The 25855-nt window shown below is 42.5% G+C and overlaps 1 protein-coding gene across 4 annotated transcripts in view; it reads right to left on the reverse strand.

Moving 5' to 3' along the window:
- Positions 1-6146: 6146 nt before the first annotated feature.
- The window catches only part of LOC131351883 (carbohydrate sulfotransferase 8-like), a 95029-nt gene continuing 75320 nt past the window's right edge, over positions 6147-25855 (reverse strand). For all 4 annotated transcript variants that reach the window (XM_058387566.1, XM_058387567.1, XM_058387565.1 and 1 more), the window contains 2 exons: positions 9131-9168; positions 6147-9041 (listed from right to left, as the gene is read on the reverse strand). In XM_058387566.1, the coding sequence (XP_058243549.1) occupies positions 7929-9041; positions 9131-9168 (1151 nt within the window). In that variant the 3' untranslated portion in view covers positions 6147-7928. The remainder of the gene's footprint in view (positions 9042-9130; positions 9169-25855) is intronic.

Consider the following 25855-nt stretch of genomic DNA (forward strand, 5'->3'; position numbering starts at 1 on the left):
TACTTTCTAGTCATCTTTAATCTGTTCGGACTTTGTTCATGTTTTAGCAGCGAGCTGCTGGCCATTAGGGATTGTCTGATGTGTTATTCTAATTAAATAATTAAACAAAATATGAAGGTTAGTCATTTAAGCCATTATGACAGTATGTGTGATGAATTTAGGGAAGCAGATGGTATAGAATCTGTACGCGGTTTATTCACAAACGGAGAGCAAACGGTCCAAAACGACACGCACAAAATCACAAAACAGAAAGGAACATACACAGTGAGAGCATAAACAAGACAGCAATAAAACAGAGGCTTGGTACGTAGCGAGGCTAACAATACTTCGCACTGACTTTAGCGTGAGCATGGCTCAAAACCAAGAAGTCACCCTTGACCCAGAAGTGACCAGGACTCAGACGAGGGTTCCCTCTGGTGGCTGGGAGGCAAGTTGTGACAGCAGGCAAGAATTAATGCCATAAATGTGGTCTGTCCTTCTTTGATGTGAACTTTCTTTGGTCCCACAAGCTTCCGAAACCGCACGCTCTTGTGGCTTTTTATTGATTCCCACAGGATCCAAGTCCCGATGCACATTTCTAGCCTGGCGTGATCAGGACTAACTGAAAGAGACAAGTCCTGACAGTAGGCAGTGTGTCATGTTGAGTTAAGCCAAAGTTAACACTTGTGTTCTATTCACAGGTTGTGTGTGTGTGTGTGTGTGTGTGTTGTGAACAGAGAAAAATGTCATTTTCTATCAATATTTAATTCACTCGGACGAGGTTCATGACCGCTCACAGGTCAGGTCCTTCAGGCTCTCGATTGGACACGTAAACACTTCACACGAGTTCGAATCATGGAGTCATGGTTCTTTTTCCCTCTCAGACACGGTGTAATATGAAAACCTGAGGTTCTGCCACCACTTAGCTCCAGGCTTTGTACAAAAATATGGTAGATTGCATATGTGTGTGTGTGTGTGTGTGTGTGTGTGTGTGTGTGGGATAGTCTCCAGATCCATCATGACCCTGACCAGGATGAAGCTAAAAAACAGCTCTTTTACAGAGAGATCAGAACCAGTGAAACCAGATGCTTTTTTCTCTCTGTTTTTCATGATTTCCATCCGCTATCAAAAGAACAAAAAAAACCACAATCTACACACACACACACACACACAAGTCTCCTGGGGAAAATAAGAGCTTTACGTGCGGCAGAATTCCTGACGATGCAGAAGGTAAACAGCGAAACTCTCGATCTCCCGATTTTGCTGGTGTCATTTCATTAGCTGTAATGGGAATAAATATGCTATTTCATCAGCTGAAAAAGCTCAGACAGGCAAAACTCATTTTTATTTCTGTTTGGGGAACAGGTTTGTCTCTTTAAACTGGTAGGGAATATTCTTAGGGAATTTTTTGCCTTAATGTAAAACCAATCCAAATTGCTCCGTCTCTCTCGGAACGCTAAACAGCTTTCTGGTTTTTTTCTCCGGCAAGAAAGTCGTGAGTTTATTCGGAATCCTGCTCACGTTTCTCTTTTATTATTCCTGTTCTATTACTTCAGTCAGGTAAGAAGAGAGCCTTTTCTCTCCGCCCACGCTCTCGTTTTTCCCTCAGCGTTCCTGGATATCCGGATTTAAGGAAAAATAAAGTGAAGGTAAAGGTTGAGGATAAATTCAGCTGAAATCAGACAGCAAGCTTCCAACTCAGACGTTATTCCTAACCGTGTCATTTCACTCCCTGGGGGATCATCTGACACTCTGGAGAAATTGTGTATGTGCTATATGTTCCACACCTGGCTCCGCCCCCTGTTCCAATGTATACTTGTCACCTGATTGTTTTGTATTAGATCTTAAAGAGTCTCTACTTGTGTCTGTCTGAAGCTGCATCTGAATTCGCCTGTTTATAGAATGCACTAGAAGTATGTACTGTTTTGTACAACAAAATAAAACATCAAAAAACAAATTACCAAACAGAAAATAAAATAACAAATAAAAAAATAATACATTCAAAAACACAATAACAAATCAGAATACACAATAACAATTTTTTAAAAATAAAATAAAACATCAGAAAACACAATAACAAATCAGACAAACTGGAAAAGGTAGGTATAGTTTGTGAATGAAATTCTTACCGCTGATTGGAAGAGACACCTGTCACTTTCGTTGTGTTTTCAGATTTGTCATTTTGCTTTGAACTTCTCAGCCTCCGTACTTTTGGGCATGTAACACAAGATTATGCGAGTACTCGCTCATCCAAACACATCATTAAACGTATGAGACGATGCTGTTGCTTAGTTACGCACACTGTCACATCAGAACATATTCCTCTCTGGATTTCAGCTTTTCTTCCTTGGTTTTATTTTATTTTCATTCTGAAAAATATTCTATGAAAACACAGAAGATGCTACGCCCCTCCTCCTTGGAGTTGTGGGTAATATTAGCAAAAGAAATGTGTGTACAGATACACACTTTAAAAGTCTAAAGGTAATAATAAACCATCCAGGGATCTTTAAGATGCTCACTGTAACACGCACTGAATTCTAATCTCGGATGGACGGATATTTGGACGGACGCAGCGTTCGGTTCTTTGAAGTGTTTTCGCGTGTTGAAATCGGCATCCTGTTTTCCCGTGTTGGGAATTCCTGCTTTCTTTTCTCGCTCCTTCTTCAGGTTCTGGTTATGGATGACTCTTGTGTTGTGTTTGCTGCCTGTTCTCTCACCTCCCACCTCACGGCCCCACAGGACCGATTTGATGGGGTCTGAATCGCAGTAAATAAACCTGAGCTTGGGAGAGACTCAGTGCTGGCTGATTCTCTCACGTGTTACAGCGTGAGCGCCGTAGCGGGGGTGTGATAACAGATGGAAAGTGTTAAAAAGGCCAAAATCATTAGCTTAAATTTACAAGAAAGGGCAGAAGTCCAAAAACAGTTAACGGGACAGACTAAATGACTTACATGTCGAACACAGAGGGAATAAATCTACAATTTGGTGCAGGTGAGTTAAATTCAGGGGTAATAATGAGACCAAACCGGATTGAACCAGAAACTAAAGTCTGTTAGTATCTCAGCAGGAATGTGTGTGACATCAAACAGTCAGGAAACTCAATCTGTATGTCAGCTCGCATTGGCGCCGGCATTCTGTATTAAAGGTCTTCGTTTCTGTGGGTTGCATCTATACCTCACTCCTGACTACAGAATACAGATGAGCTCTTTAACATTCTGCCTGTGTTGCGTTTTGGTCCTGAAACTTTAGCAAACTGCAGCAGAGAGAACCGGTTAGTGGAGTTTTTTTATTTTATTTTTAACGCTGCCTCCGTCCTCCAGGAGGATGTCCCAGAGGAACTTCCTCATTCTGCAGCATCCTCACATTTCAGAAAGCTAAACGCCGCGGTGCTCAGATGCTCAGCGTGACCGGCGGCACTGAAATCCGTAGCTACTTCTGTGGTCTGAATAGGAATGTGTGCACTTTCTCTGTTCCTCCTCCACACCAGACCCATTCCTCAGACTGATGTTTCAGTAACTTGCACCAAAATAAAATGACACTTTATCAGTAGGCGGCTGCTGGAACTACTGCAGTCTGTATGCTTAAGTGTACCACAAGGCTTCTCATTTGCCTGGGGGGTTTTATAGCCTTTGAGTAACCCCCCCAAAAAAGAAAGAAAAATTAAATTAAATGATTAAGAAAGAAAGAAAGAAAGAAAGAAAGAAAGAAAGAAAGAAAGAAAGAAAGAAAGAAAGAAAGAAAGAAAGAAAGAAAGAAAGAAAGAAAAATAAACATATAAATTAAAAAATAATCATAATAAAATACAAATTTTATGATTATTTTAATAGCAACAAATAATATAATAAAAAAACTTTTTAAAAGTAATAATAGCACAGTAATAACAATAAAAGTAATACTTTTAATTATATTATATATAAAACAAAAAGAAAAATTGAATAAAATTATTAAAAAGAATATAATTAAAAAAATAAAAATAAACAAATAAGTACAAACTAAATAAAAATTAATTTATAAAATTACTTTTAAAAATAATCAGAATAATAAACAAATTGTATTAATAATCAATTATAACATAAAATAACTTTTAAAAAGTAATAATAACATAATAATAATAATAATAATAATAATAATAATAATAATAATAATAATAATAATAATACTTGTTTTATAATTTTTATATATAAAATAATAATAAAATAAAATAAAACCACTAGATAAAAACTCTTATAATACAGCAGTCCTGAATGACCGTGAAAAAAATGCACTGAAATGCTATTTCCCTACAAATTCCCAGAATGCACCACAAAACCCGTGCACTGGAAATGACGTCATATTTGATGCTGAAGCGTCTCAGCTGGACGATAAAAACCCTCAGTTGACTTTGTATTCAAATCTAGCTTGCTATCATCAAATGATTACTTCCAGGTGCTTTCCTTGGCATTTTTCAGTAAATACGTTTTGTTTGAGTCTGTTTGAGGAAAATAAACGAGTCATGGAGTCACATCAGCAGAAATTAAGTCATCAGTGTCCCAGTGTGCAGGGAGTCAGGGTCCTTACCAGAGCCCCGACTCTCAGGGAACTCCGGAGCTGATTGAGACCCAGGGTCACGTCACACACCTACACGTCTATAGCAAGCTTTACGATTCAGCTCCACACTCATGGTAACGACTGCAGTCCTGCTTCCTGGTTCATATCTTAGTCTCTTGCGCGTGTATCAGTGTTTGTTCGGAACGCCGCCTGGCTTCGGCTTGTTTGTTGACCTTGACTCAGTTTATCTTTCTGGAATAGTTTGCCTGTGGGGAAAATAAAGAAAGTCGCAACTCTCCGATGAGAAATGATGAAAACACACATTTGGCCTGTGTTGGAGTAGATGCTCCAGTGTGCTGTGTTGTTAAAACACCGAGTGGCTAGGCTAATTATCTAAAGGCTGGAAGGTCTAATACACACTCTAAAATATTTATTTTTGGCATTTTTCATCACACCCATCACCCAGACCTCTGCTCTGCAGCATGGGCGATATTATACACTGAATATGATCAGAGTGTTTCACAAATTATCTCCCTTTCTGCACTAACACTGTTTCTGTGCTCTGAATCCATACAGCCTTCAACACAGCAGAGGAAATAAACCTTCATTTACACATGAAACATTCTCTCTCTCTCTCTCTCTCGCTCTCTCTCTCTCGCTCTCTCTATCTATCACTTACTCTCTCTCTCTATCACTTACTTTCCTTCACTCTCACTTTCACTGTTTCCCTCTCACTCTCTGTCTGTCTGTTTGTCTGTCTGTCTCTCTCTCTCTCTATCACTTACTCTCCTTCGCTCTCACTTTCACTGTTTCCCTCTCTCTCTCTCAGTCCATCTGTCTCTCTCTCACTCTCTGTCTGTCTCTCTCTCTCTCTCTCTCTCTCTCAGTCCATCTGTCTCTCCCTCACTCTCTGTCTCTCTCTCTGTCTCTCTCTCACTTGATCTCCGTCACTCTCACTTTCACTGCTTCCCTCTCACTCTCTGTCTGTCTGTCTCTCTCTCTCAGTCCATCTGTCTCTCTCTATCACTTACTCTCCTTCACTCTCACTTTCTCTGTTTCCCTCTCTCTCTCTCTCAGTCCATCTGTCTCTCTCTCTCTCTCTCACTCTCTGTCTCTCTCTTTCTCTCTCTCAGTCTGTCTCTCTCACTACTCTTTCTCTCTGTTGTTTGCTCTGTCTCTCTTTCTCTCTCAGTCCATCTGTCTCTCTTTCTCTCTTTCACTCAAACTCTCTTTCTGTCTTACTCATGCTCTCTATCTCTCTCAGTCCATCAGTCCATCTGACTCTCACTCTTACTCTCTGTTGTTTGCTCTATCACTCTTGGTCTCACGCTCTCTTTCATCTCTCTCTCTCTCTCTCTCTCTCTCATTTTCTTTCTCTCCCTCACTGAAATAATAAACCAGTAGAAAAAAAACCCCCCTATAAGCCAGACAAAATCTCATAATAAAAGGACATTTCTGTGGTCTGTATGTTGTACTATATGAGGATACCACCGTCTATGACATACCATATCTACAGTTATTTTCCCTTTTCACGTTGTATAGATTACTGAGCTGTGTTTAGTCGTCTCTTTTTTTTTGTACAATTGCATTATTCAAATTGTTAAATTGCTGAGAAAGTGAATAAAAAAAGGCCACAAGTGTAAAAGATAAATGCATAAATATTTATTCATAGACACTCAACATAGAGAGAGAGATAGAGAGAGAGAGTCAGAGAGAGAGAGAGAGACAGAGAGAGAGCAAGAGCTTCACCACCTGAAGAATGTCTTCCTGATTCACGCCGCTTCATTGGCAGTGTAAAAATAAGGCAAAGGGCATCAGATGACACATCTGTACATGTCTGTACTGGAAAAAAAGCACATTTACATTCACTGTACCATCATCTTCATACAGATGTTCAGTGGAGGAAGAAAAGAAGGAGCGATCTGGGGTTCCACACACGGCATCCGATACACTACATGAGTACATTTGGGCTTGGACACGCTGCTCATAAAACACACACACATCTGTGTATCGCAACGTTCTTATACAGCAAGACATCTGTATTTATAGCAATCTGTTATAATAATTTTAATCTACACCCATATACCATAAAGCTCTGTATCTCTTTAGCGTTACCTTGAATTCTTTTTTCTTTTTTTAAAAAATAACATCAATAAAAAAATATCATAATCTTGTTATACACAGCAATGGAATGAAGATCAGCCACAAAACAAAAGGAAAAACAACAAGAGGGGGAAATAAACAGCAGGGTTATTACATAGTTTATAACACTGTTTTATCACTTCAGGTACAGTTTTTTATTTTTTATTTTTTTGGTCTTGGATTACCAATTCATGAGCTCTACACAAGACGTGGAGGTTAAACACCAATTCAAGAACGTGGAAATTAAACCATATGAGGGCAAAATTAGTTGAATTTCTTATGCCAGGGGTGTTAAAATGTTCAAAACGTGGGCTGCGTCCCAAACTGACGACCACTAATAAAATCTGTTTAATTTAAAGTCTCCAGGAGGACTGATGTTAATTTGGAATATTTCAGCTCGGATAATTCCACTAGGGGGTGATGCAGAGTGCAATAAACTCAGCTACTTGTATAAAATGTGCTAAAGACTGAATTCTTCATTCAATTTCAAGCTAGAAAAACTGATGCTTTTTCCAAAAGAACCAAATTTAGGGGATTCACAGTAAGGGGGTGGGGTGGATACATATGCAATTACAACGCTCATATGGGTTATTCGTTAATAAATTTGCAAATGACAGAGCCACTCGCTTCACACACACACACACACACACACATTTGCACACTTGCACATTTAGGCGGAGTTGTCGGTAATGGTTGCTGTTGTTGGTCGCTAAAGTGTGTTTTGGTCCGACCCACTTCACATTGGACTAAGCGTAACGTTATCTGTTGCCTAAAATGAGTCTGTCAATTTGACACCAGGCCAATTATGTCTCTCTCTCACACACACACACACAGACACACACACACACACACACACAGACACACATCTAACCCTAAAGCCATACTTATACAAATACATAGAAAAATATATAATCCTCTGAATGCCCTTTTTACAAAACGGAATATTACAGTTAGGTTTATACTTTAAGTCGTGACAGTGTGCGCTCTAAAGAGAGGGACGTTACGTTTATACGATGAAATGGTTAAGAGGGAATAGATCTATAAAGGGAGAATCCGTCTGTTTCAGGACTTTTTGATGTATTTGAAGTTCAGATCAGATTGATCTGTCTCAGTCCCATCAGTGTTATTTTTTTTTATGAGTTAATGCTATGATGCAGCAGTTTGAGCAGTTAGCGTGAGTTAATAATATATAAATGTCTTTACTTTTTATACACCCTCAATTTCTGACAGTTTTACAATGACAGCCAAGACAACGACAACCAAAACGTGTCACCGATTTGTCAATACAAGTCTTCAAAGGGTTTGGAGTAGTTGAACATCAGATAGTCCATGTAGTAGAAGTCGTAGGCTCTCTGCCTGTCCGAGGCATTGAGCTGTGTAAAATAGTGCCGCGTGATCTGCGTGGAAGTCCTGGCAGCTTCAGGGTTCCTGTCCTTGAAGGTGGGGAAGGTGAGGTTTTTCGGAGCTCCCGTCCTGCGCAACAGGAAGTTGGCTTCCTCCTCCAGAGTCTCAAACTTGCCGATAAAATCGTAGTCGAGCAAACACGGGCTGCAGAGCTGGCTGACCGGTTCCCAGTGTATGTCCATGCCTACAGGACGATGGACGTCCAGCAGGTAGCGGATGAACTCTTGGAAGGTGACGCCGCTTCCAGTCCTGAGTGCCGATTTGGATGCGTTCACCCTGTACTTGGAGATGATGGGTTTTCCGAACACTGGGTGGTAGTACGAGTTGGGGCTTTCAAACTTGTCCCTGAAGGCTGAGACGAGTCGCTCCATCGGCTCGCGGACGAACAGGACCTTGGTGTAGGAGCGAAGGCGCTCGGTGATGGCTCGGCGATCAAAGCTGTCCAGCCTCTTTAAATGGTTGCTGTAGTGGACGGCATCATGGTTTATCTCTCCTGTGGAGGAAGCAACACCAGCAAGCACCATCAACACCCGCTTCCAGTTGGAGCAGCCTGCCTTGGGCACCTCGCAATAGAGCAGTTTGTGTCTGTCCTCTACATAAATGCGAGACACATGGTGTGGCGTTATCGTTCGTGAAATGTTGCTCCGGTATTTGGCACACACTTCCTTGATTATGCGACGACGAGCCTCCTGGATACGGGAGAGTCGCTTCCAGCTCTCAGATGTGGTGTGTGATGATGATGAGGAGGAGGAAAAGAAGGATGAGGAAGAATTAGACAAAGGACGGGTCACTGTGCTGGTCTTCAGGAGTTTCCGGTGGCGTTTGGTGATCCTCTGAGAAGCTTGATTTGGTTTGTTCCACTCGAAGGCAGGAAACTGCATGGGGGAGATGGAGTTATCAGAGCTTGGCTCATCTGGTCTGCGCTGTCTGTTTGACCGAACCACTGTAGAACCACCTTTAATGTCATTATCCTGCTGGGCACACAGTTCCTGCACAAAAACAATAATAAAAATGATGAAGCAGAGCAGGTGTGTACCATGTAATAGATCAGATTCCTTTCTTTTTTTTGTTCACTCACCTCCCTCGTCTGCCGTGTCATGCCACTAAATTCAACCCCTGTGGGAAACAGAGAGAGAGAGAGAGAGAGAGAGAGAGAGTTATTAATATAAATGAATTTGTGTTGCAAGGCAAAGCAAGCAGGACATTTTAAAAGTTCCAGAAGCTTCTGGAAAATAATACACGGCCCATCCTATGCTTCATTAGCAGAACATGGGCAACAACAACTCTTCTCAGCTCCATGGAGTTTCAGTTCCAGGAAACCCTTCTTATTTTTGTGCTGTTTTCACTCAAATACATCTGTTTGGGCCAGAAATGGCTATAGACCTTTATTTTAGGGTTACATTTAGCACACAGGGTGTTTACAAAGCGTGTGGAAGCTGATGAAGAACAATACAATGTGTCTGAGCTTACAGTAACCTCATTGTCTCAGTCTCAGAATGTCCATCACATAGGCATGAGGTTTATCTCACACACCATCGGGAACCTTTTTGATGGAAGACAGCGGAGTCTCAACTATGTATGTGCTCGTGAAATTGCAAGTGCCTACACATTGCGGACTTGGCTGGGGTGATAGTAGCAGCAACTCTAATAGTGGAACTGGGAATGGTGCACCTTTGAATTCTAAGTATAAAGAAATTTTGCAACTATAGGAGGAATGTGGAAAAACATGAGTGTCTTGCTATCAGTACATCAATGTACATGATTGCTGCTGGGGGAAACGTATAGTTTGCTATAAGATGCTAGTTAGTAGTGCAACGTGTTCGGGAAACTATATGGTGTACTATATTTTCTGCCATGGGGACGCAAAACTGCAATGCAAGGTTCTATAAGATCTGTCCATGTACTGACTCAAGACAACAAACCAATAGGCATCAAGTCTTGCAGAAATTCTGAGCCCAGGGACTGGCCAACTCACAAGCAGTTCATTCCACTCATTTTGAAAGCCTGGGGCCGAGCTGAATTTGATCTGTTCATGACCAAGCACACAAATCACTGTCCAGTGTGGTTTACAGATAAGTTCAGAGACAGATGCTTTGGGCCAATGTTATTGCCATGAATGAAAATGCAGCACATCCAGAAGAATATTCAAATTGCTGACTGCTCCAGTGTAGTGGAAAATCCTCATGGATCCTCCTGCTGTTAATGTTCCTGACAAGCCTTCTGTACCCGCTACCTCTCCTGATTCCTAATAATTCAAGCAATTCTTCAATAGTCTCATAAATAAAGCTTGGTCATCAGCACTGTTTATAAAGGCTGTCTATAAACTCTTAGGATACGGTGCACATGACTTTGATATCAAATGTCTATTATTTCTGAATGAAGCCAACCTGGTGTTCTAGGATTCTCAGAAATCCTTGATCGGTTTGACTCATGAGAATGGCGAGAATTATGAGATGTTACTGACAACAGGTTACAATCACAGGTAAAATGTCACCATTAAAATTAGTATGTGGAAAGAATCCAAAGATATCCTAGTGGTCCGCCATTTATTCACAGAACCACTGTTACCTAATTGTGGTCTTTTAGTGGTTCGGGCATTGGACTACTGATTGGAATGTTGTGAGTTCAAATCCCTGAACCTGCCACTGCTGGGCCCTTGAGCAAGGCCCTTAACCCTCAATTGCTCAATTGTGTAAAATGTAAGTCTCTCTGTATAAGTGGGTCTGCTCGTATCTAGTAACGTTAAACAGCTAAGGCTCTGGGTTCTTTATCAGAAGGCGAGGGATTAAAGCTCCTGCACCACCAAGCTACAACCGCTGGGCCCTTCAACAAGGTCCTTAAGCAGTGGCTCTGAACTAGATGTTTCAGGGATGACCCTGCACTTTGACCACAGCTTCCTTACAAACTGGGATATGTGTCCTATAATCTATACATGATAAATAGAGGCTTCATTTTCTTCTTCTTAAACTTGCAATTCATTACCTTCCTCCCTCTCTCTCTCTGTCTCTCTTTCTCTCTCTCTCTTTTATTCTGCCTTCTAGCTGCTCCCTCATTTTTCCTCTCATCTCCCCTCAGACTTCTTGCACTCACTATCCATATTTACTGTCTACTTTCCTGCCATCTTTCCTTGAAAATAATATTTTTCAGTTTGGGGAGCACCACTGTTACTCAACTAGAACACTTTTGATTCATTTGAGCCATTTTTTTTGCCCGAATGTTCCTGTAGTCGGTTCCCAGAAGGCTTCAGGGCATCCGAGCATAGGGTTTGTACACAGGAAGTGTGTCATGCTGTTACATCCATCCTGCTTCTAACCTTTTAGACTGCAAACTTTGGACCACTTTCTTTATTTGTTTTTGTTTCTGATTGGCTGCTTTCACATGCTGCTGGTTCTTTCTTCACTAGTTTGAGTTTACTATGTGTTCGAGGTTTTTCTTTTACGTTGTATGCAAGCTAAGCTGAACCATAACAATTATGTGTAATGCAATTACACAGCATGACTGATCAGTGCCAGCGATCCATGTATAAACTCCACGTTTACCTTCCATACTGTTTATAGCGAGTGTAATTCTGGGAAATGTCAGGAGATTCAGCATTCATTCTGTCAGAGCGGTGCAGTGTGTGACCCCGCCCACTTAACAAGTGCTTTCTCTGAGCATCACCTCAAGGTCCAGCATGATTACAGTGATAAGTCTGACATGTTGTACCACACACACACCTTGTACAATGAGAGAGGTATGAGCAGCAAGTGCGAGTGAGTAGTAATTATGTGACTCAGAGGCTCAGCATCTGTCGTTTGCAAATAAACTGAGAGTGAAAAAACATTCACAGGTTTATTCAGGCGGGTCAGCGAATGTCACTCAGATGATTGACACTGCTGTGCCTCTGTGTGCAGGTGCTTTATGGAGCTGAGTGTGATGTAGTTGTTACTCTTGTTAAAGTATAATATGGTGTTTAAACCCCCCGGGCGTCTTCAATGTTGAAGGAGTAAAAACACAAAAGATGTCAGTCAAGGTTTTATTATATCGGCAGCAATTTGTGGGGTGTCAGGCTACTGATCGGGTTGTGAGTTTGAGTCCCATGTCCACCAAGCTGCCACTTCTTGGCTCTTGAGCAAGATCCTTAACCCTTAAATGCTTGTTCGGAGAAAATGAGGTAAAATGGAAGTTGCTCTGGTTAAGGGCATAGCCAGAAATGTAAATATGTGTTGGTCAAAACTCTAAGCAAGCCCTGCAAGCCCCTCTGAGTGCCTGTTCCTCCCTCGCATAACTCCACCCATCTATGTTACCGGGACGAGCCCAGACTTTTATATGGGCAGTGATAGGTCAAGTGGGTTGTTGATCAGAGGATCGAGGTTCAAGCCTCAGTGCTGCCAAGCTGCAAGTGCTGAGCCTCCTTGAGGAAAGACCCTTAAATCCCAATGCTTCAAGGGTACTGCATCATGGCTGACTCAATGTTCTGACCCCAACTTCCAGTGCTAGGATTTCATTGTGCTCCAATGTATATGTAACAAATAAAGGCTTCCATTCTATTCCGCATGCTTTAAGGTGTTCACCGTAGTGCTCCAACGTCTCCTCCATGCCTCCTGTCAGGCGGTAAAGCATTTTGTAGCCACATGCTAACAGGCGGTACATGTAAGTGTTGAAGAGAACTTACTGCAGCACATCTGAAATTCCAGCTGTGATGTAAATGATAGGTGACAAATTATACACTCGTTAAAGTTAGCGTTATTGTTTCTATAGTAACAACACATTCAAATCAATTTGTATTGTTTGTACTGTATGATTTAAACAAAGATCTGGGTTTGTTTAAATATATTGTGAATAAATCCGGAGTTTTCTGTTAGGAATCTGTTTATGGAAGGAGTCTCCAGTGTCATAAAGTGTGAGGAACTTTTTTCTCCATATCAAGCAGAGGTTTTTTTGTCTTATTTTTATTTTTTTTATTTTTTTTATCTATATTATATATTTATTATTTTTATAACTTAATATTACCACATATTACCAGAAAAAGATGAGATACTCTATATTGCCAAAAGTATTCGCTCACCTGCCTTGACTCGCATATGAACTTAAGTGACATCCCATTCCTAATCCATAGGGTTCAATATGACGTCGGTCCACCCTTTACAGCTATAACAGCTTCAACTCTTCTGGGAAGGCTGTCCACAAGGTTTAGGAGTGTGTTTATGGGAATTTTTGACCATTCTTCCAGAAGCGCATTTGTGAGGTCACACACTGATGTTGGACGAGAAGGCCTTGCTCTCAGTCTCCGCTCTAATTCATCCCAAAGGTGTTCTATCGGGTTGAGGTCAGGACTCTGTGCAGGCCAGTCAAGTTCCTCCACACCAGACTCTGTCATCCATGTCTTTATGGACCTTGCTTTGTGCACTGGTGCACAGTCATGTTGGAAGAGGAAGGGGCCAGCTCCAAACTGTTCCCACAAAGTTGGGAGCATGGAATTGTCCAAAATGTTTTGGTATGCTGAAGCATTCAGAGTTCCTTTCACTGGAACTAAGGGGCCAAGTCCAGCTCCTGAAAAACAACCCCACACCATAATCCCCCCTCCACCAAACTTTACACTTGGCACAATGCAGTCAGACAAGTACCGTTCTCCTGGCAACCGCCAAACCCAGACTCGTCCATCAGATTGCCAGATGGAGAAGCGCGATTCATCACTCCAGAGAACGCGTCTCCACTGCTCTAGAGTCCAGTGGCGGCGTGCTTTACACCACTGCATCCGACGCTTTGCATTGCACTTGGTGATGTATGGCTTGGATGCAGCTGCTCGGCCATGGAAACCCATTCCATGAAGCTCTCTGCGCACTGTTCTTGAGCTAATCTGAAGGCCACATGAAGTTTGGAGGTCTGTAGCGATTGACCCTGCAGAAAGTTGGCGACCTCTTCGCACTATGCGCCTCAGCATCCGCTGACCCCGCTCCGTCAGTTTACGTGGCCTACCACTTCGTGGCTGAGTTGCTGTCATTCCCAAACACTTCCACGTTCTTATAATACAGCTGACAGTTGACTGTGGAATATTTAGGAGCGAGGAAATTTCACGACTGGATTTGTTGCACAGGTGGCATCCTATCACAGTTCCACGCTGGAATTCACTGAGCTCCTGAGAGCGACCCATTCTTTCACAAATGTTTGTAAAAACAGTCTGCATGCCTAGGTGCTTGATTTTATACACCTGTGGCCATGGAAGTGATTGGAACACCTGATTCTGATTATTTGGATGGGTGAGCGAATACTTTTGGCAATACAGTGTATGTCTGCTATAACATGAGTTCAAACAAGAACTTAGGTCTTCTGGACATTTTGTTCATTAATAAATAAATTGATGAATAAAGCTTTGGCTAATTAATGTGGTATACACAGATAGTAACACACTTCAGGTCAAGCTGTTATAGGAAAATAATCTACCTCGAGTAAGAAAAGAGTCAAATATATAAAAAGAGAAAACCTAAGAAATGAGTCAGGAATGTTTTAGCTCTGTATTTGTTTGTGCTGTCCATCTCCCTATTAAATGCTCTGCTCAGGAGCAGGTTTTTAGTTGTAGTCTATTGAAGCTGTTATAAAAATCTTCCCCCTCAAGGCCAGCTAATGTTAGCGCTTTCACACCATCGGGTTTGTGTGACATTTGAACAGCCTTCTCTCTCTCTTTGGCTGAAACGGCTTCTGAAGGATGCTGCTTTGTGCGGCCAAGACGCAAATGTCACGGCAAAAAACACAACCAGTCGCTTTCACGTCAACACAAAAGGCTTTTCAGACGCTCACAGTGACAACATCCATAAACACCTCGAAGACCTGGATAAATTAGTAGCGAGGGCGAGGAGATCAGGACAGAATTGTCGAGATGTTTTATCATTCTTCATAAATCCTCTTCTCTGTTCTGCTCTCTAAGAGATTTTCTTCTTGACAAACCAGTGAGTAGAGCAGCTTTGTGGAGCAGGAAAGACCAGACCACAGATACACACTGATACACACTTACACACTCATACACACTGATACACACTCATGCAATCTGATACACACTGACACAAACTAATACACAATGATACAAATTTACACACACCGATACACACAGACACAGGCCAAAAAACAATGATACACACTGACGCACACTAACACACACTAACACACACTGATACACACTGACACACACTGACTCACACAGACACACACCAATAAACACTGATACACACTTACACACACTGCTACACAGAGACACATACTAATGCACACTGATGCACACTTACACATGCGGATACACACTGATACACTCTTACACACTTACACATGCGGATACACACTGATACACACTGATACACTCTTACACACTTACACATGCGGATACACACTGATACACACTGATACACTCTTACACACTTACACATGCGGATACACACAGATACACACTGATAAACACTGACACATGCTTGGTACACAGTGATACACTCTTACTCACTGACAAACACTGATACACACCAATACAAACTTACACACGCCTATACACACTGATACACATTGATACACATATTGAAACACACTGATACACACAGATACACACAGATACACATGCCGATTCATACAGATACACACTGATACACCCTTCCATGCACTTACACTCACATTGATACACATCAGTATACACTGACACACACTTATACACACTGACATGCATTTACACACACTGAGACACACCTACACATACTGATACACACACACACACACACTGATACACACTTTCATGCACTTACACACACGCTGATATACACTATATTGCCAAAAGTATTCGCTCACCTGCCTTGACTCGCATATGAACTTAAGTGACATCCCATTCCTAATCCATAGGGTTCAATATGACGTCGGTCCACCCTTTGCAGCTATAACAGCTTCAACTCTTCTGGGAAGGCTGTCCACAAGGTTTAGGAGTGTGTTTATGGGAATTTTTGACCATTCTTCCAGAAGCACATTTGTGAGGTCACACACTGATGTTGGACGAGAAGGCCTGGCTCCCAGTCTCCGCTCTAATTCATCCCAAAGGTGTTCTATCGGGTTGAGGTCAGGACTCTGTGCAGGCCAGTCAAGTTCCTCCACACCAGACTCTGTCATCCATGTCTTTATGGACCTTGCTTTGTGCACTGGTGCACAGTCATGTTGGAAGAGGAAGGGGCCAGCTCCAAACTGTTCCCACAAAGTTGGGAACATGGAATTGTCCAAAATGTCTTGGTATGCTGAAGCATTCAGAGTTCCTTTCACTGGAACTAAGGGGCCAAGCCCAGCTCCTGAAAAACAACCCCACACCATAATCCCCCCTCCACCAAACTTTACACTTGGCACAATGCAGTCAGACAAGTACCGTTCTCCTGGCAACCGCCAAACCCAGACTCGTCCATCAGATTGCCAGATTCGTCACTCCAGAGAACGCGTCTCCACTGCTCTAGAGTCCAGTGGCGGCGTGCTTTACACCACTGCATCCAACGCTTTGCATTGCACTTGGTGATGTATGGCTTGGATGCAGCTGCTCGGCCGTGGAAACCCATTCCATGAAGCTCTCTGCACACTATTCTTGAGCTAATCTGAAGGCCACATGAAGTTTGGAGGTCTGTAGTGATTGACTCTGCAGAAAGTCAGCGACCTCTTTGCACTATGCGCCTCAGCATCCGCTGACCCCGCTCCGTCAGTTTACGTGGCCTACCACTTCGTGGCTGAGTTGCTGTCGTTCCCAAACACTTCCACGATCTTATAATACAGCTGACAGTTGACTGTGGAATATTTAGGAGTGAGGAAATTTCACGACTGGATTTGTTGCACAGGTGGCATCCTATCACAGTTCCACGCTGGAATTCACTGAGCTCCTGAGAGCGACCCATTCTTTCACAAATGTTTGTAAAAACAGTCTGCATGCCTAGGTGCTTGATTTTATACACCTGTGGCCATGGAAGTGATTGGAACACCTGATTCTGATTATTTGGATGGGTGAGCGAATACTTTTGGCAATATAGTGTACATCAATATACACTGACACACACTCACACATACTGATACGCACTTGCACACACTGATACACTCTGAAACACACTTACACACACTGATACACATCAATATACACTGACACACACTGATACGCATTTACACACACTGATACACACTTACACACACTGATACACATCAATATACACTTACACACACTGATACGCATTTACACACACTGATACACATCAATATACACTTACACACACTGATACGCATTTACACACACTGATACACACTTACACACACTGATACACATCAATATACACTTACACACACTGATACGCATTTACACACACTGATACACACTTACACACACTGATACACATCAATATACACTGACACACACTGATACGCATTTACACACACTGATACACACTTACACACACTGATACACATCAATATACACTGACACACACTGATACGCATTTACACACACTGATACGCATTTACACACACTGATACACACTTACACACACTGATACACACTTACACACACTGATACACACTTACACACACTGATACACATCAGTATGTTGTTACACACACTGATACACATCAATGTACACTGACACACACTGATACACATTTACACACACTGATACACACTTACACACACTGATACGCATTTACACACACTGATACACACCTACACACACTGATACACATCAGTATGTTGTTACACACACTGATACACACTTACACACACTGATACACATCAGTATGTTGTTACACACACTGATACACACTTACACACACTGATACACATCAGTATGTTGTTACACACACTGATACACATCAAAATACACTGACACACACTGATACACATTTACACACACTGATACACGCTGATACACACCGATACACACTGATACACATCAATATACACTGACACACACTGATACACATTTACACACACTGATACATGCTGATACACACAATCACACACTGATATACACTAATACACACTTACACACACTGATATACTTCAGTATACACTGACACACACTGATACACATTTACACACACTGATACATGCTGATACACACAATCACACACTGATATACGCTAATACACACATGCTGATACACACTGATACATATTTACACACACTGATACACTCTGAGACACACATACACACACTGATATACACTAATACACACTTACACATGCTGATACACACTGATACACACATACACACACTGATACACGCTGAGACACACATACACACACTGATATACGCTAATACACACTTACACATGCTGATACACACTGATACACACATACACACACTGATACACGCTGAGACACACATACACACACTGATATACGCTAATACACACTTACACATGCTGATACACACTGATACACACATACACACACTGATACACGCTGAGACACACATACACACACTAATATACGCTAATACACACACACTGATACACACTGATACACATTTACACACACTGATATACGCTGATACACACTTACACATGCTGATACACACTGATAACACACACTGATATACGCTGAGACACACATACACACACTGATATACGCTGAGACACATACACACACTGATATACGCTGAGACACATACACACACTGATATACGCTGAGACACATACACACACTGATATACGCTGAGACACACATACACACACTGATATACGCTGAGACACACATACACACACTGATATACGCTGAGACACACATACACACACTGATATACGCTGAGACACACATACACACACTGATATACTCTGATACACACTTACACACACTGATATACGCTGAGACACACATACACACACTGATATACGCTGAGACACACATACACACACTGATATACGCTGAGACACACATACACACACTGATATACGCTGAGACACACATACACACACTGATATACGCTGAGACACACATACACACACTGATATACGCTGAGACACACATACACACACTGATATACTCTGATACACACTTACACACGCTGATACACACTGATAACACACACTGTTGTTTGTAATAGAGTGCTGGATAATTAGAGCTTTAAACGTTTTGGATCAGACGGCGCTACAACATTAGCGCTGCAGTAAAGGAGACAGACACACAGCTACACACTGACTGGTGTTTATAAATCACACTTTCAAAAAGCTGTGAAGTTAAAAGCCTGAGTGATGATGAAACGTGTTTTTGACTGAAATGTTTTGAACTCTTGTTTGTGATTTATGGTGTGTTGTGATTTTTTTGGGCTTTTCTCGTGTGCAGTTTATCCTCTAAACCTGTTTTATCGGAGCTTTCAAACGAATCATTAGTTCATGCTACATTAGATTACGAAAAGCAAAACTGCATGAAATTGCCACTGACTGAAATCATCATGTTTACCCTTTTTATCCGGAGAGAATTATTCAACAACAGATGGCAAAGATTTGCATTGTTGCCACCAGACCATATGAGTCAAATTAATAGAAATTCAAACAGGAAGCTAATGAGAAAAGCAGCTTTGTTTTTTTAAATTTATTTAATTGCTTGTTTGCTTTTCTAGGGTCAGCACATGACATTCCTCTGAAAATGTTTTTCTTCCTTTCTGTGTCGCTTAAATTGAGTGAGTTTAATCCGAAATAAATAACTACAGAACTCAAAAACAACTAAACCTTTCAAAATAAAATTTTGTTATGTGAGTAGAAGGTTCAGTGGGAGGTTAGTAAAAGATTCAGTAGCAGGTTCAGTAGAAAGTGAACACTTGGTGAACGGTTCAGTAGATGGTTCAGTGGAAGGCTAAGTAGAAGGTTCATTGGGACAATCAGTGGAAGGATCGGAGGAAGATTCAGCTGAAGATTCAGTAGAAGGATTGATGAATGGTTCAATGGAAGGGTCTGTAGAAGGTTTAGTGGGAGGTTCAGTATGAGGTTTGGTGGGAGGTTCAGTGGAAGGATCGGTGGCAGGTGCTGTAGAAGGTTCCGTGGAAGATTCAGTGGAAGGTTTAGTGGGAGGTTCAGAGGAACGTTCAGCAGAAGGTTTGGTGGGAGGTTCAGTGGAAGTTTCAGTAGAAGGTTGAGTAGAAGTGTTAGTGGGAGATTCAGTGGGAGGTTCAGTGGAAGGTTGAGTAGAAGTTTTAGTGGGAGGTTCAGTGGGAGATTTAGTGGGAGATTTAGTGGAAGGTTCAGTGGAAGATTCAGTGGGAGGTTCAGTAGAAGGTTCAGTAGAAGGTTCAGTAGAAGGTTCAGTGGGAGGTTCAGTAGAAGGTTAAAAAGAAGGTTCAGTAGAAGGTTCAGTGGGAGGTTCAGTGGGAGGTTCAGTAGAAGGTTAAAAAGAAGGTTCAGTAGAAGGTTCAGTGGGAGGTTCAGTGGAAGGTTCAGTGGGAGGTTCAGTGGGAGGTTCAATGGAAGGTTCAGTGGGAGGTTCAGTAGAAGTTTCAGTGGGAGGTTCAGTAGAAGGTTCAGTGGGAGGTTCAGTAGAAGGTTCAGTGGGAGGTTCAGTGGGAGGTTCAATGGAAGGTTCAGTGGGAGGTTCAGTAGAAGGTTCAGTAGAAGGTTCAGTGGGAGGTTCAGTGGGAGGTTCAATGGAAGGTTCATTGGGAGGTTCAGTAGAAGTTTCAGTGGGAGGTTCAGTAGAAGGTTCAGTGGGAGGTTCAGTAGAAGGTTCAGTGGGAGGTTCAGTGGGAGGTTCAATGGAAGGTTCAGTGGGAGGTTCAGTAGAAGGTTCAGTAGAAGGTTCAGTGGGAGGTTCAGTGGGAGGTTCAGTAGAAGGTTCAGTGGGAGGTTCAGTAGAAGGTTCAGTGGGAGGTTCAGTAGAAGGTTCAGTAGAAGGTTCAGTGGGAGGTTCATTGGGAGGTTCAGTAGAAGGTTCAGTAGAAGATTCAGTGGGAGAATCAGTGGAAGGTTCAGTAGAAGGTTAAAAAGAAGGTTCAGTGGGAGGTTCAGTAGAAGGTTCAGTGGGAGGTTCAGTGGGAGGTTCAGTGGGAGAATCAGTGGAAGGTTCAGTGGAAGGTTAAAAAGAAGGTTCAGTGGGAGGTTCAGTGGGAGGTTCAGTAGAAGGTTCAGTGGGAGGTTCAGTGGGAGGTTCAGTAGAAGGTTTGGTGGGAGGTTCAGTAGAAGGTTCAGTGGGAGGTTCAGTAGAAGGTTCAGTGGGAGGTTCAGTGGGAGGTTCAGTAGAAGGTTCAGTGGGAGGTTCAGTAGAAGGTTCAGTGGGAGGTTCAGTAGAAGGTTCAGTAGAAGGTTCAGTGGGAGGTTCAGTAGAAGGTTCAGTAGAAGGTTAAAAAGAAGGTTCAGTAGAAGGTTCAGTGGGAGGTTCAGTGGAAGGTTCAGTGGGAGGTTTAATGGAAGGTTCAGTGGGAGGTTTAATGGAAGGTTCAGTGGGAGGTTCAGTAGAAGTTTCAGTGGGAGGTTCAGTAGAAGGTTCAGTGGGAGGTTCAGTGGGAGGTTCAGTGGGAGGTTCAGTAGAAGGTTCAGTGGGAGGTTCAGTAGAAGGTTCAGTAGAAGGTTCAGTGGGAGGTTCAGTAGAAGGTTCAGTGGGAGGTTCAGTGGGAGGTTCAGTAGAAGATTCAGTGGGAGGTTCAGTGGGAGGTTCAGTAGAAGATTCAGTGGGAGAATCAGTGGAAGGTTCAGTAGAAGGTTAAAAAGAAGGTTCAGTGGGAGGTTCAGTGGGAGGTTCAGTAGAAGGTTCAGTGGGAGGTTCAGTGGGAGGTTCAGTAGAAGATTCAGTGGGAGAATCAGTGGAAGGTTCAGTAGAAGGTTAAAAAGAAGGTTCAGTGGGAGGTTCAGTAGAAGGTTCAGTGGGAGGTTCAGTAGAAGGTTCAGTAGAAGGTTCAGTGGGAGGTTCAGTGGGAGGTTCAGTGGGAGGTTCAGTAGAAGGTTCAGTGGGAGGTTCAGTGGGAGGTTCAGTAGAAGGTTCAGTAGAAGGTTTGGTGGGAGGTTCAGTAGAAGGTTCAGTGGGAGGTTCAGTAGAAGGTTCAGTGGGAGGTTCAGTAGAAGGTTCAGTGGGAGGTTCAGTGGGAGGTTCAGTAGAAGGTTCAGTGGGAGGTTCAGTGGGAGGTTCAGTAGAAGGTTCAGTGGGAGGTTCAGTAGAAGGTTCAGTAGAAGGTTCAGTGGGAGGTTCAGTAGAAGGTTCAGTGGGAGGTTCAGTAGAAGGTTCAGTGGGAGGTTCAGTGGGAGGTTCAGTAGAAGGTTCAGTGGGAGGTTCAGTAGAAGGTTCAGTGGGAGGTTCAGTAGAAGGTTCAGTAGAAGGTTCAGTGGGAGGTTCAGTAGAAGGTTCAGTAGAAGGTTCAGTGGGAGGTTCAGTAGAAGGTTCAGTAGAAGGTTCAGTGGGAGGTTCAGTAGAAGGTTCAGTGGGAGGTTCAGTAGAAGGTTCAGTAGAAGGTTCAGTGGGAGGTTCAGTAGAAGGTTCAGTAGAAGGTTCAGTGGGAGGTTCAGTAGAAGGTTCAGTAGAAGGTTCAGTGGGAGGTTCAGTAGAAGGTTCAGTGGGAGGTTCAGTAGAAGGTTCAGTAGAAGGTTCAGTAGAAGGTTCAGTGGGAGGTTCAGTAGAAGGTTCAGTAGAAGGTTCAGTAGAAGGTTCAGTAGAAGGTTCAGTGGGAGGTTCAGTAGAAGGTTCAGTAGAAGGTTCAGTGGGAGGTTCAGTAGAAGGTTCAGTAGAAGGTTCAGTGGGAGGTTCAGTAGAAGGTTCAGTGGGAGGTTCAGTAGAAGGTTCAGTGGGAGGTTCAGTAGAAGGTTCAGTGGGAGGTTCAGTAGAAGGTTCAGTGGGAGGTTCAGTAGAAGGTTCAGTGGGAGGTTCAGTAGAAGGTTCAGTGGGAGGTTCAGTAGAAGGTTCAGTGGGAGGTTCAGTGGGAGGTTCAGTAGAAGGTTCAGTGGGAGGTTCAGTAGAAGGTTCAGTGGGAGGTTCAGTAGAAGGTTCAGTGGGAGGTTCAGTAGAAGGTTCAGTAGAAGGTTCAGTGGGAGGTTCAGTAGAAGGTTCAGTGGGAGGTTCAGTAGAAGGTTCAGTAGAAGGTTCAGTGGGAGGTTCAGTAGAAGGTTCAGTGGGAGGTTCAGTAGAAGGTTCAGTGGGAGGTTCAGTAGAAGGTTCAGTAGAAGGTTCAGTGGGAGGTTCAGTGGGAGGTTCAGTGGAAGGTTCAGTGGGAGGTTCAGTAGAAGGTTCAGTGGGAGGTTCAGTGGGAGGTTCAGTGGGAGGTTCAGTAGAAGGTTCAGTGGGAGGTTCAGTGGGAGGTTCAGTAGAAGGTTCAGTAGAAGGTTCAGTGGGAGGTTCAGTGGGAGGTTCAGTGGGAGGTTCAGTAGAAGGTTCAGTAGAAGGTTCAGTGGGAGGTTCAGTGGGAGGTTCAGTGGGAGGTTCAGTAGAAGGTTCAGTAGAAGGTTCAGTGGGAGGTTCAGTGGGAGGTTCAGTAGAAGGTTCAGTGGGAGGTTCAGTAGAAGGTTCAGTGGGAGGTTCAGTGGGAGGTTCAGTGGGAGGTTCAGTGGAAGGTTCTGGAATTATAAGCTATAGTATATCTATAGTAAATAGTTCTGATGATATGCATTAAAATAAAAAGCCTAACATTAAAATAGTCGAATTATGTCCATAAAATAAGTATTTTCCAAGCACATCCATGGATGTTTTACAGCTCAAAAAAAAAGAGGACTGGAATTTGATTTGTGAGAATCCCCAATCTGAGACACACTGAATCAGGATAGATGTCAGACTAGGAACAAAAGACTTTAACCCTTTAGTGACATTTTCATACAATTAGTCATTTCATTCTCTGAAATCTCCTTCATGTGGATGTAGTGTTAATTGGAAGAGCAGGATTGGTCATATCGGGGGATTCGGAGGTTGATGGTCTGTGATTGGATGTGAAAGAGATGGAAGAGGTGGAAACGGACTCATGGGACATTTTCAATCACTGTAAACAAGTGAATGATTTTATCACCAGTTGTGAGTCTGATATAAAATGAGTCAGGACTCCATCGGCTTTCACGTGTGTTTTTTCCCTCTGTTGGAGAACCTTACACAGAATTTTACTAGCTGAAGATCAAATTTTGAGCTGCTTTGTAGATGAACAAGCACTTGGAGCTTCTCAGAGAGCAGAAATGGGTTTGATATCAACATTTAATTCGAAGGTACAAACATTTCTCTGGAAAATGATTAACCAATTTTTGTTTTTTCGTAACTTTTCTGTGAATATATTGCTCCTAGTAGTTTAGGGAGAAACAGAAATAATTATGAAACACTACAAATTCTTAAAGTCCTGAGTGTCTACTTGCATATGGGCTTCATATTAACCTCCACTGTGGAGTGAGACATGACAAAGACACTCAGTCATCAACATGGACACAACCACAGCAGGGGGAAATTCTTTGCCCTCTGGGGGGAAAAGAGTTAAACTTGATACTAGCTGATGAATTTTAACAATCCATGAATTAAAAATGAGGCACCTTCTGCTCTGTAAAGCTAATCATGTCTCTCTTTTTTTGCTGTGACTGAGCCTTTCTGCATGCGGATAAAACAGGAGCTGCTCTGGGATCTGATTTTTCCACAGTGGATTCAGTTCTACTGATGTGATATCATATCTCATACTCTTTAAAGTACACTATTCACGAGTCTATTATTCACCGGATAGAGAGATATTATCAGACGCACGTTATACGAGGGCGAGTCAAATGGAAACCTTAAAAATGGGACATAAATGAGAGAAACTGTGCATTAAATCTGTGGTTTAAAGTAAATCTGCCTATCAATAACCAAGCTCTATAGATATGTAAATGAAGAGCTAGTGTTTTATGACCTACTCGTACTCAAACAACTCATGTGCTATTACGCAGACGTCAACTGATATTCTCATCATTTTCTTTACAGCTTTATTCATTGGCTTCTTTTATTTATGACGAGTCGCAGCTCGCTGGTGAAATGAAATGAATTGCACAGCACTCGTGGCGCTCGTGGCTCGCAATATTTCTACACGGCAGAGAGCCGAGACAAATCATCGTCATACTAATGAAGAGAAAAAGAGAGAGCACTCATCACACTGTCAACATGACCAAATATATTAGAAAACACACACACACACACCCTCTCACTCTGTCTCTCTTGCTTTGTTATAAATGTCCAAGGTGATATTTTATTGTTATTAAAATTTCTCTCCACCTCTTCTCCACCCGCTGCACTGTTTTAATCTCCTAAGCATTTAATAACCGGAGCAGGCTTTATATCTCTCTACGTGCCTGAAGAAACGTCTCGCTGCACAGCGGCTGCCGCTGCTCACGCTCACTAACAAATCTGAGAACACAAGCGGGGCTTCATTCCCGTCCTCATTACCTTTAATGTCGGATTACGGCCCGTCGGACTGACAAAAAGCACCGCATCAGCAAAACACCCTGCAGCCGCAACAGGCTTAGGTGTGTTTAGATCGATTTCAACTGAACTGCTCCAGATTCATACAATAAACCCAGTTTATACTGTAGAATTATGGAGTATCTCTGGTACTTTCATCTCGTCCTTCTATGGAATAAGCAGTAGAAATTACAATACTGATCAGGCATAACATTATGACCACCTGCCTAATATTGTGTTGGTCCCCCTTCTGCTGCCAAAACAGCCCTGACCCGTCCTGCACTGTTTATTCTACCTTTCTATCAGAACCAGCATTAACTTCTAACCAGCAGCTCGTCTGTTCGGATCACACGGTCCAGCCTTATCTCCCCGTGTGCATTGATGAGCCTTGACCGCCCATGACCCTGTCACCGGTTCACCACTGTTCCTTCCTTGGACCACTTTTGATAGATACTGACCACTGCAGACC

Source organism: Hemibagrus wyckioides, linkage group LG04 (assembly GCF_019097595.1).
Source record: "Hemibagrus wyckioides isolate EC202008001 linkage group LG04, SWU_Hwy_1.0, whole genome shotgun sequence".
NCBI classification, from domain to species: domain Eukaryota; kingdom Metazoa; phylum Chordata; class Actinopteri; order Siluriformes; family Bagridae; genus Hemibagrus; species Hemibagrus wyckioides.